This window comes from Oncorhynchus mykiss, chromosome 16, assembly GCF_057628025.1.
Source record: "Oncorhynchus mykiss isolate SJ-2025 chromosome 16, ASM5762802v1, whole genome shotgun sequence".
Lineage (NCBI taxonomy): Eukaryota > Metazoa > Chordata > Actinopteri > Salmoniformes > Salmonidae > Oncorhynchus > Oncorhynchus mykiss.
Window position 1 is genome coordinate 67,440,001 of NC_143037.1, and position 12,500 is coordinate 67,452,500.

The window sequence follows — 12,500 nt, forward strand, 5'->3', positions numbered from 1 at the left end:
TGTCTCTCCCTTTGCCTGTCTGTCTTAGGCTGGAATTCAACCGTTTTCCAGCTGATAACAAATACTTCTGTGGTTCATGTGCTGTGTGTGTGTGTGTGTGTGTGTGTGTGTAGTCAATATTTTCACCATTTAATTTGTACACTGCGTAAAGGGCACACTTTATGTTGGGTCATGGGTCACAGGTCATGTACAGTATATAGGCACACAGGTGACCAGGAAGTAGGGATGCACATGTATGGAAACCACACAGTTCTTACTTTTGTAGTAGCTAACCCAGTCAAAAGTTTCTGATAGCCACTGAAGCACAGGTGGAATTGTAAATGTAAGGGAAAAGGGAGTTTTTTAGATGATAACTCTGAAACCACATATGGGTTTCATCTAGGCTCTGGATATCATACACTCAAGGTACTGTTGTCATGTTGAGGAAAGGGGGACAGCCAATTAAAGGGGAATTCCACTCAAAAACAATATGTTGGTAGTCCGCTGTTGATACAGTCCCGGAATGTTTTGTATGTCAGCAACAAAGCAGAAACTTTGCTTCTTGAAAGTACAACTTCATTAAAGGAATTGAAATATGGCACTATCCTGTCTATCTTTTGTATATTGTTGCATTGTGTATATTTTGATCCATGACGGCGTAACTTTTTATCAGGTAGTGCTGTTCTATCTCACCAAGGGCATAGGGCTGCTCTGTTCCCCTACAGGCTGAGGGCTGCTCTGTTCCCCTACAGGCTGAGGGCTGCTCTGTTCCCCTACAGGCTGAGGGCTGCTCTGTTCCCCTACAGGCTGAGGGCTGCTCTGTTCCCCTACAGGCTGAGGGCTGCTCTGTTCCCCTACAGGCTGAGGGCTGCTCTGTTCCCCTACAGGCTGAGGGCTGCTCTGTTCCCCTACAGGCTGAGGGCTGCTCTGTTCCCCTACAGGCTGAGAGCTGCTCTGTTCCCCTACTGGTTGAGTAGCTCTGCAGATAAAAGTTGTCATCTTGGAATCTCATCATTAATTAAATTAAGGGAGGTATTTCTGGAGCCAGGTGAGTTGGAAGACTGGGAAGGAGGAATTATTTATGGAAAGGTTTGGGCTTCCAGTGTACTATGGAATGGTCCTGTCATTGTTCATTTGGATCATAGGCATCCCAGACACACGAAGGCTGCGTTTACACAGGAAGCCCATTCTGGTCTTTTGACCAATCAGATCAGATCTTTTGCCAAACATTGGGCAAAATATCAGAATTGGGCTGCCACGTAAACTAAGCCTAAGATGCCTGCTCCTACTAGAAAGAAAACACAGATCAGCAAAGAAACCTCAAAGAATGTGACTTAAAATTGTCCCACATGTTCTACCACACACCGACACACACACTAAACATACAGATGATCACACACACACACACTTGCGCAAATATTCGTACCCCTGCCCACCCTCACAAATAAAAAAACGTACCCCTGCCCACCCACACACACAAATAACCGTACCCCTGCCCACCCACACACACAAATAACCGTACCCCTGCCCACCCACACCCATAAATAACCGTACCCCTGCCCACCCACACCCATAAATAACCGTACACCTGCCCACCCACACCCATAAATAACCGAACCCCTGCCCACCCACACAAATGAACATTGTCCTACTCACCACTCAATAAAGTCCCTATAATGTAATCAGTGATGACCTTGGCACTAACGAGGTGGTGTAGACCATGCAGCTGGTTGCCCTGTGGTCAGACCGGGGAAGGTTGTAGGGAGGATTAAGTTGAGAAACATCATGCTTGCAATGTGGTCCCATATATTTTGGCCATGGTCATGATATAGCTTTATCATGTGACTACCTGACCGTGGTTATAATACTGTTCGGCCGTGGTGCAGTCATAGCAACAACACATAGTAGTGGTGCAGTCATAGCAACAACACATGGTAGTGGTGCAAGTCATAGCAACAACACATGGTAGTGGTGCAGTCATAGCAACAACACATGAGAGTGTTGCAGTCATAGCAACAACACATGGTAGTGTTGCAGTCATAGCAACAACACATGAGAGTGTTGCAGTCATAGCAACAACACATGGTAGTGTTGCAGTCATAGCAACAACACATGGTAGTGGTGCAGTCATAGCAACAACACATGGTAGTGTTGCAGTCATAGCAACAACACATGGTAGTGGTGCATTCATAGCAACATAACATGGTAGTGGTGCAGTCATGGCAACAACACATGGTAGTGGTGCAGTCATAGCAACAACACATGGTAGTGTTGCAGTCATAGCAACAACACATGGTAGTGTTGCAGTCATAGCAACAACACATGGTAGTGGTGCATTCATAGCAACATAACATGGTAGTGTTGCAGTCATAGAAACAACACATGGTAGTGGTGCAGTCATAGCAACAACACATGTTATGTTGCAGTCATAGCAACAACACATGGTAGTGTTGCAGTCATAGCAACAACACATGGTAGTGGTGCATTCATAGCAACATAACATGGTAGTGTTGCAGTCATAGAAACAACACATGGTAGTGTTGCCGTCATAGCAACAACACATGGTAGTGGTGCAGTCATAGCAACAACACATGGTAGTGTTGCAGTCATAGCAACAACACATGGTAGTGTTGCAGTCATAGCAACAACACATGGTAGTGGTGCATTCATAGCAACATAACATGGTAGTGTTGCAGTCATAGCAACAACACATGGTAGTGGTGCAGTCATAGCAACAACACATGGTAGTGGTGCAGTCATAGCAACAACACATGGTAGTGGTGCATTCATAGCAACATAACATGGTAGTGGTGCAGTCATAGCAACAACACATGGTAGTTTTGCAGTATTGGTCAGGTCATGTCCTGTGAGTTTGGCCACTCAGGGGTAATATTTTCGTTTGGCAAGTCATCACATAGGATATGTTGCAGATTCAGGTGAAGGAAAGATAATCACTTTAAACTATTGCCATGCCTCCAGAGTATCCCTGTCCTGTCCCAGTTCTACCTAGACTACAGCTATGTCACGGTAACTCTCCATTAAGTGAAATGTCACAGACTGGTTCAGAAGGTCTTTGTTGGAAGATGTCAGGTTCACTGCAATTACAGCCTGGCTAGACACTGAGGAGAGGAGCACTCACTGTCTCCATCTGCTGAAAGAAACTGTTCATGAGAGAGAGAGAGAGAGAGAGAGAGAGAGAGAGAGAGAGAGAGAGAGAGAGAGAGAGAGAGAGAGAGAGAGAGAGAGAGAGAGAGAGAGAGAGAGAGAGAGAGAGAGAGAGAGAGAGAGAGAGAGAGAGAGAGAGAGAGAGAGAGAGAGAGAGAGAGAGAGAGAGAGAGAGAGAGAGAGAGAGAGAGAGAGAGAGAGAGAGAGAGAGAGAGAGAGAGAGAGAGAGAGAGAGAGAGAGAGAGAGAGAGAGAGAGAGAGAGAGAGAGAGAGAGAGAGAGAGAGAGAGAGAGAGAGAGAGAGAGGCGGGAACAGAGAGGGTGAGGTAGAGAGAGATTGCAAGTGAGAAAAGAGCGAGAGTGAAGAGAAGACAGAGAAGGAGGACGACAAGAAGAGAGAGAAAGAGAGAGAAAATAGGATATGCTAATCCCTTTGATGATGGTATTTCCCTTCTGACGTGATCCATGGTTAATTCTACTCCTCCTTCAGAGTGGGGGTCTGTGACAGGTCTTGACAGCACTACTAACCCCCTCTATTCCCCCTCCCTCCCCCTTCCCTTCATCTCTCTCCTTTCTCTTTTCTCCATCTCTATCCCTCCATTCTCCACCCCTAGTCTACCACCATCTTCTCCAACTCACTCTCATTCTCACCCTCTCTCATCTTCCATTATTCTATATCAACCTTTCTATGTCGCTTTCTTCCCCACATCTCACTCTATCCTTCCCACCTTCCTCTCTATCCATTATCTTGATCACCTGTTCTCTCAGCCATCTCTCACCATTCTCTATCACTATCTTCTCTTATCTCTCCTCTCTATTCTCCTCTTGGTCAATATGTTTCAGAGTACATACAGTACAGTACACTGAGGTCGAGGGAAAAGTAGGTGGCATGGATTAGCTCCAAATACCTCCTACATGTTTCATTACAGTTCTTCATGGCCCAATGTAAGGCCACGGTGAAGTTGGTCATCAGGTAATCTGATCCTAGATCTGCTGTCGGCAGCTTAACAACTATCACAGGTTTAGATCACTCCAGATCATTATTATCCAACCCAGGGACCTTTTTTATCCATGTAGAGGGAAGATACAGGAGGCGGTGCACATGTTGACCTTTGGAACAGAGACCATTGAAAGAGAAAACATGCCTGAGGGATGAAATTAAACCTTTCAGAGAAAGTGTAGCTCCCCTTTGGCTCTATCCACCCCTTATAACTATGGCATCTGCCAAGAGGTCTGTAATTTTATAGCACAGGACGTAGTGCTCTTGAGCTGGAACCTCAGGGTCACTGTTTAGAGACCCAATATAGTTGCTCTATACTCCAATAGCAACAAGGAGCTGAACACCACTACAAACTACAGTGAGTATATCAAACATTAAGAACACCTTCCAAATATTGAGTTGCCCACAGAACAGCCTCAATTCGTCAGGGCATGGACTCTACAAGATGTCAGCATTGAAGGTCCCCAAGAACACAGAGACCTCCATTATTCTTAAATGGAAGAAATTAGGAACCACCAACACTCTTCCTAGAGATGGCCGGCTGGCCAAACTGAGCAATCGGGGGAGAAGGGCCTTGGTCAGGGAGGTGACCAAGAACACGATGGTCATTGACAAAGCTCAAGAGTTCCTCTGTGGAGATGGGAGAACCTTCCAGAAGAACAACCATCTCTGCAGCACTCCACCAATCAGGCCTTTATGGTAAAGGTGCCAGACAGAAGCCACTCCTCAGTAAAAAGCAAATTAGTTTGGAGTTTTTAAATCTATTTTAATAAATTTTCGAATAGGGCTGTAACATAACAAAATTTGGAAAAAGTCAACGGGTCTGAATTCTTTCTGAATGCACTGTCCATACAGGTATATTCCAATTAAATTTTACACTAGAAGGAACTATTTGTGGGTCACTGATCACACGTACAGTATATAGGCACACAGGTGACCAGGAAGTGGGAATGCACAGGTATGGAGAGAATACAGTCAGATAGGAAGAGGCGAAGCAAACAAGACCACAAAGTGAGGAATTTTTGTATGGAGGTCAATGTCGAATTTGGTCAACAAAAAAATAGAATTGTTAATTGGTCCGTGAGGCTTATTTGATCGAATTGAATTGTCATAATGGCTAGGTTGTCACGAATGCACTAATATAAGTGGACGCACAAGGCGTTTTTGCAACTTTAAAAAAAAAACTTTATATCGGAGTTGCTGTGCGCACACGTATCAGCCCTCTCATTGGCTAGAATGGTCCCACGTGATATCGCCTCCACCCGCCTGCCTTCCGTGTTTGAGGACATGTATTTCCATTGTTAGAGCGGTCACTCGACTATCTTGTCAATATAATAGATCATCTTTGATACAGTTCTTAATGTGCTCAAGATTTACACCTTGGAATTATGATAGGCGCCTATGGTAACTACATTTGCCTGCATTGCATTCTTTATGTTTTATCTTTGCTGCTAATAAATGGGCAAAAAAAGACCCAACCGACATTTGCAATCCCACCTATGCTAGAGTGCTATCAGGAACTTTTGACTAGGTTAGCAACTACATACTAGCCTGTACCCCAGAGTAAAGGCACTCTAAAAAAATACTCAGTTGAGATTTACCAGAAAAACAAGAAATTCACCCTTAGTTAAAAAACAACTGCTAGTGATTTATTTTATTTATTTATTTTATATCCAGGAAGGAGGTAAATCGCTGTCTGAAATGCACTTTCGTGTGTGACTGCGTTACCTGGGGGAGATGGGAATTGCTGCTCTGACTTGGTTGACTTGACAATCCATTCTCCACGCCGCACGCCCTCTCTGCCGCGAGATAAGAACAGAGAGAGAGATAGAAATACTTTTTGTTGCTTTGTTTTAATAACTCCAAGGTCTTAACACCGGGACTCATGAAATATTTCACACTGTAGAGACTGTATTTTCCACGTTTGTTCAAGGTAATTTCATTGAAATGACGTGGAAATAACATCGATTCAAAACGTGTGTTTGATGGCTAGAGGTGCGTTTTATACTGAATAGAAATATAACACAACATGTAAAGTGTTGGTCCCATGTTTCATGAGCTGAAATAAAAGATCCCAGAAATGTTCCTTATTTCTGTTGTGCGCATATGTGTTTACATCCCTGTTAGTGAGCATTTCTGGTATGGGCAGGCATAAGCAATGGACAATGAACACAAATGCACCTGAATGCACAGAGCTACCGTGACGAGATCCTGAGGCCCATTGTTGTGCCATTCATCCGCCGCCATCCCCTCATGTTTCAGCATGATAATGCACGGCTACATGTCGCAAGGATCCGTACACAATTTGGCTGAAAATGTACCCGTTTTTCCAAGGCGAGTATACCCACCAGACATGTCACCCATTGAGCATGTTTGGAATGCTCTGGATCAACATGTACGACAGTGTTCCATTTCCAGCCAATATCCAGCAACTTCACTTAGCCATTGAAGAGGAGCGGGACAACATTCTACAGGCCACAATGCATATCTGTATTCCCAGTCATCTGAAATCCATAGATTAGGGCCTAATTAATTTGATTTCAATTGATTTGGTTTTCTTATGTGACCCGTAAGTCAGTCAAATCTTTGGAATTGTTGCATGTTGCGTTTATATTTGTGTTCAGTGTGTTAAGTAGCCTTTTGGTATTTGGCGTATTAATTGAACTGAAAATTGACATAGCATATGCTACCATGTGCATTGGTAGTGTGCAAGTCCAATAACAATGTTTTAGGGATGCTCAATCAGATCAGGCCTATGCATGTTATATTCATTAGGACACATGATTTCAAATGATTCTATGATTGGAGCATTTGTATCAATTATTATAGGCCTATATTGAATTTGTAGCCTAACATTAGGGTCAGTAAAGATGTAGTTGTTATGAGGTCTGGAAAAATGTCTCAGAGATGCCTAGGGATGCTTTTCCACCCAATATAAATTTCCGGTGTTCGTTACCTCTGATCCTATTCCCTATGCATTGCTTTTCTGAGGAATTCCAACACAAGCAGAACATTAATAATTGCTCCACGCATCCGCTCTGTCCTTATTGATTTTCTCCAGCTGTGTATTTCCTCCTCTGTACACACCCAACATGCCCACATTAGCTGGAGCAGTGTCTGCCCGCCTCATGGGCCTATACAGGACCCTCTAGAGAAGTTATCTGTCCAATGACCAGTGCTACTGTAACAGGCTGGTCTCATAGACTAGACGTGACATAGTAAACGTAAATCCGGGTCACTGAAATTATACTGAACAAAAATATAAAGCAACATGTTCCCATGTTTCATGAGATGAAATAAAAGATCCCAGAAATATTTGAAAAGCACAAAAAACGTATTTCTCACATCCGGATTTGTCACCTGCGGGATCGTCTGAGACCAGTCACCTGGACAGCTGATGCAACTGTGGGTTTCACAACCAAAGAATTTCTGCACAAACAGTCAGAAACTATCTCAGGGATGCTCATCTGCGTGCTCGTCATCTTCACTGTAGTTTGGCATTGTAACTGACCTCAGTGGGAAAAGGCTCACCTTCAATGGCCACTGGCACGCTGGAGAAGTGTGCTCTTCACGGATGAATCCCAGTTTCAACTGTACGTTGTGAACAGAGTTCCCCATGGTGGCGGTGGGGTTATGGTATGGACAGGCATTTCCAGCAACTTCGCACAGCCATTGAAGAGTAGTTTTGACAACATTCCACAGGCCACAATCAACAGCCTGATCAACTCTATGTGAAGGAGATGTGTTGTGCTGCATGATGCAAATGGTGGTCACACCAGATACTGACTAGTTTTCAGATCCATGCCCCTACCGTTTATTAAGGTATCTGTGACCAACAGAAAATCCATTGATTAGTGCCTAATGAATTTATTCAAATTGACTGATTTCCTTATATGAACTGTAACTCAGTAAAATCTTTGAAGTTGTTGCATGTTGCGTTTATATTTTTGTTCATTGTAGTATGATATGATGAGATTGATGTGGTTACATAAGATAGAACGTCACTTAAGGCAAAAATGAAAATAGGGTGGTTGGTCGAGGTGTATGGATAGGTGTATAAGGCGAACATTTAGCAACCCAAAGGTTGCGTGTTCAAATTTCATCGTGGACATCTTCAGTATTTTAGCTAATTAGCAACTTTGCAACTACTTACAAATGTTTTGCCGCTATGCAACTAATTAGCATGTTAGTAACATATCATACTTTTTGCAAATTTGTAACATATTGCATGTTATTGTAATTTGTAACATATCATATAAATTGTAATTTGTAACATATCATATAAATTGTAATTTGTAACATATCATATAAATTGTAATTTGTAACATATCATATAAATTGTAATTTGTAACATATCATATAAATTGTAATTTATAACATATCATATAAATTGTAATTTGTAACATATCATATGAATTGTAATTTGTAACATATCATGCGCAATGGATGATGAACATCCACAAATTAACACACATGAAACATAACATATCAGACTAAATTGATTGTATTGGATTTACATACAGAATAATACAAAATGCTCTGAGACCACATTGACTGTAACTGTGCAGTAGGCTACATGGCAAGAGGCTGGTGATGAGAGGACACTCGGTCTCATGAGAGGACACTCAGAGTATAGACTCTATATGTTTACTGCATAATCAACAGAGCTCAAATAAGCCTCGGAGAAAGTCCACTGGATCTCTATGGATCTCAACATTTTCTCTCAGCCTCATGGCATAATGTGTAGAATAGCATGAGATTAGCTATGAAACTGCAAAATATTCTCTCTGCCCCATGGCAGTAAGTGTAGAATTGCAGGAAGTTAGCTTTAAAAAGGCTTTTGCAGATCTTGCAGGGCACCGTGAAACTGCAGTACGCCACTGAGTGAGCCCAGTCCTTCAGGTTTGAGATGTGATGGCTGCCAGGCACCAAATTGAGCCTCTGGATTTGAGAACCATGTGGTGATGTTTCCTCTGGCTATGTGTGAAACTTGATCTGTCAGCGGATTCGGTTCGCACGCGCTGTGCCCTCTCCCTTTCACTCGTGTCCGGCATGAGAGAGACTACAGTAGCCTGTATTTGACAAAAATCTGCGCTTCCAAATGGACATATTTCCAGCAACTTGCATTTAATCGTCCAGTTTCTAGACCGGAAAGAACCTGACAGACTCTCTCTCTCTTGTCAGGAAAGCTGTGTGTCTATCCATGCCCCTCTGCCATCTCTCTCTCTCTCTCTCTCTCTCGCTCTCTTGCTTTCTCTCTCTTTCTCTCTCTCTCTCTCCCTCCTGGCTTTCTTCAGCACTTTTGTACTAGTTCCTGCCTCAGTGAACCTGGCCCACAGAGCTGACTTGATCTGACATGAAAGCTGAAGAGGAGCTATTATAGCCCTGTATAATCGAGAACACTCAGAGAGAGAGAGAGAGAGAGGGGGGAGAGCGAGAGCGAGAGAGAGTGAGAGGAGAGAGAGGTCAGAGAGAGAAGTGCACTACATGACAAAAAGTATGTGGACACCTGCTCATCTAACATCTCATTCCAAAATCATGGGCATTAATATGGAGTTGGTCCCCACATTGCTGCTATAACAACCTCCACTCTTCTGGGAAGGCTTTCCACTAGATGTTGGAACATTGCTGCGGGGGACTTGCTGCCATTCAGCCACAAGAGCATTAGTGAGGTCGGGCACTGATCTTGGGAAATTAGGCCTGGCTCACAGTCGGATTTCAATTCATCCCTAAGGTGTTCGATGGGGTTGAGGTCAGGGCTCTGTGCAGACCAGTTAAGTTCTTCCACACCAATCTCGACAAACCATTTCTGTTTGGACCTCGCTTTGTGCATGGGGGCATTGTCATCCTCAAATAGGAAATGGCTTTCCCCAAACTGTTGCCACAAAGTTCGAAGCACAGGATAGTCTAGAATGTCACTCTATGCTGTAGTGTTAAGATTTCCCTTCACTGCCTTGTCCGAACCATGAAAAACAGCCTCAGACCATTATTCCTCCTCCACCAAATTGTACAGTTGGCACAATGCATTCGGGCAGGTACTCTAGCGTTCTCCTGGCATCCGCCAAACCCAGATTCGTCCAACAGACTGCCAGATGGTGATGCGTGATTCATCACTCCAGAGAACGCATTTCCACTGCTCTAGAGTCCAATGGCGTATTGTAATGTTTTTAAAATTGTATAACTGCCTTACTTTTTTGCCGAACCCCAGGAAGAGTAGCTGCTGCCTTGGAAGCAGCAAATGGGGATCCATAATAAACCCCAGGAAGAGTAGCTGCTGTCTTGGCAGGAACTAATGGGGATCCATAATAAACCCCAGGAAGAGTAGCTGCTGTCTTGGCAGGAACTAATGGGGATCCATAATAAACCCCAGGAAGAGTAGCTGCTGTCTTGGCAGGAACTAATGGGGATCCATAATAAACCCCAGGAAGAGTAGCTGCTGCCTTGGAAGCAGCAAATGGGGATCCATAATAAATACAAATTCAAATGTCAGTGATCTTTATACCACCCTACCCGACGCTTGCTATTGCGCACGGTGATCTTATGGCTCGGCCATGGAAACCCATTTCATGATGTTCCCGACAGCTCTTGTGTTGCCGACAGCTCCAGAGGCAACACTTGGTAGTGAGTGTTGCAACCGAGGACAGACAATTTTTTACACGCAAAGCGCTTCAGCACTCGGTGGTCCCGTTCTGTGAGCTTGTGTGGCTTACCATTTTGTGGCTGAGCCGTTGTTGCTCCTATAAGTTTCCACTTCACAATAACAGCAGTTACAGTTGAAGGCGCAGCTATAGCAGGGTGGACAATTGACAAAATTACTTGTTGGAAAGGTGGCATCCTATGACAGTGCCAGGTTGAAAGTCACTGAGCTCTTCAGTCTGGCCATTCTGCTGCCAATGTTTGTCTATGGAGATTGAATGGCTGTGTGCTCGATTTTATACACCTGTCAGCAACGGGTGTGGCTGAAATAGCGGAATCCACTCATTTGAAGGGGTGTCCACATGCTTTTGTATATATAGTATATGTTGTCATTCGGGAACCACAGCAATAACAACATTCCCCTCAGTATCCTCGAAGAAACAGCATCCTCCTCAGTATCCTCGAAGAGAAGAGCCTCTGCACATCGTTCAATAGGCGTGCTCCTCCCGCATAATTTTATGGTCCCCTTCAGTCTCTTCCCTCTCCGTAATCTTTTATTGTTTCTCTCTACTCCCCACTCCACTCTCTGGCTGCGGAAGGGCAGCTCGCGGTTGCAGTAGGTCACCGAGGCGGTTTAACAGACTTTGCTTACAGCGGGAGTCGACTCGAGCTCAATCGCGCAGCAGAGCCGTTACTGCCTGTTCAGTCGGCAGGAGAGAAATCGCTGCGCTCAGGACATCACACAGCAGCAAACCCAGAAAAGACCGACTCCGACAAAAACACTGTCGCGCCGTGTCCGCGTTGTCACATCGGAGAGAATGGACACACTGAATTAAAACATTTACCATGATTTATTAAAACATTGATTGGACCAGTAATTTGGGTTATTTAAAGATTTTTGCTACTTGGCTCTCCGGGAGACGCAGCGCACAGAAACGCACACGGAGACGTAGCTAAAAGCCCCAACTCCTAGTGGACACTGAGGGAGGAGTGTGAAGATGCCGGGGGATCTGAACTCGATGTGTTCTCGTGTGTGGAGTGTGTGTCTGCTCCTAGTGTGGATATGTCTTGGCACGAGGGTTGTCGGTGTGGTCGGGTCGCACCAAGGCAGCATCCCTCTCTCCGTGTGAGTATCCTACTGAAATAAATGTCAAACTGTCACAAAGCTGTCAATAACGGTCACTTTCACAATACAAATAGCAGCCTATAAAATACTTTTTTATTTTTAGTTGATCAAATTGTATTGTTATTATGTGTAATAATGGGTGAATATATTTCATAGCTGTGTATTTCCAACCTCAGCAACAAAGTTTTTTGGTAGGCTTACGGTGGGCTACTGACTGAGGCACTTCGCGGGGGTCGGTCTGGTCCAGATAGGGATTTAGATGATATGCGACTCCAGTGGAAGTCGCACTCTGCACTCAAAATATATATAATAGTATTTTTAGTTTACAGTATGTCAATATGTTATAAATTCAATTGTATTATACAGTGACAAGCTATTAATGAATTTAAACGTTTTTTAGAACCTAAAAATACAGTTTTTGTTAGTGATACCACCTGCTTTTTTAATACTTACAAAAACTAGACTACATACCTTGTGCTTGATGCTGTCAAGTGTGCAATAAGCCTATCTAACCAAACCCATGAAATTGTCATGTAAGACCAGAACACACTGTTCACCTCAGATGTGTTCTCACCTGGTGCCCTCCTCTGTCTAC

General features: G+C 43.8%; 1 protein-coding gene across 1 annotated transcript in view; it reads left to right on the plus strand.

Annotated features, from left to right (window-relative positions):
• The first annotated feature begins 8,065 nt into the window (after nucleotides 1-8,065).
• Nucleotides 8,066-12,500, plus strand: part of cacna2d3a (calcium voltage-gated channel auxiliary subunit alpha2delta 3a) — a 324,461-nt gene continuing 320,026 nt past the window's right edge. The window contains exon 1 of the mRNA XM_036947559.2: nucleotides 8,066-11,905. Coding sequence (XP_036803454.1) covers nucleotides 11,778-11,905 — 128 coding nt within the window. The 5' untranslated portion in view covers nucleotides 8,066-11,777. The remainder of the gene's footprint in view (nucleotides 11,906-12,500) is intronic.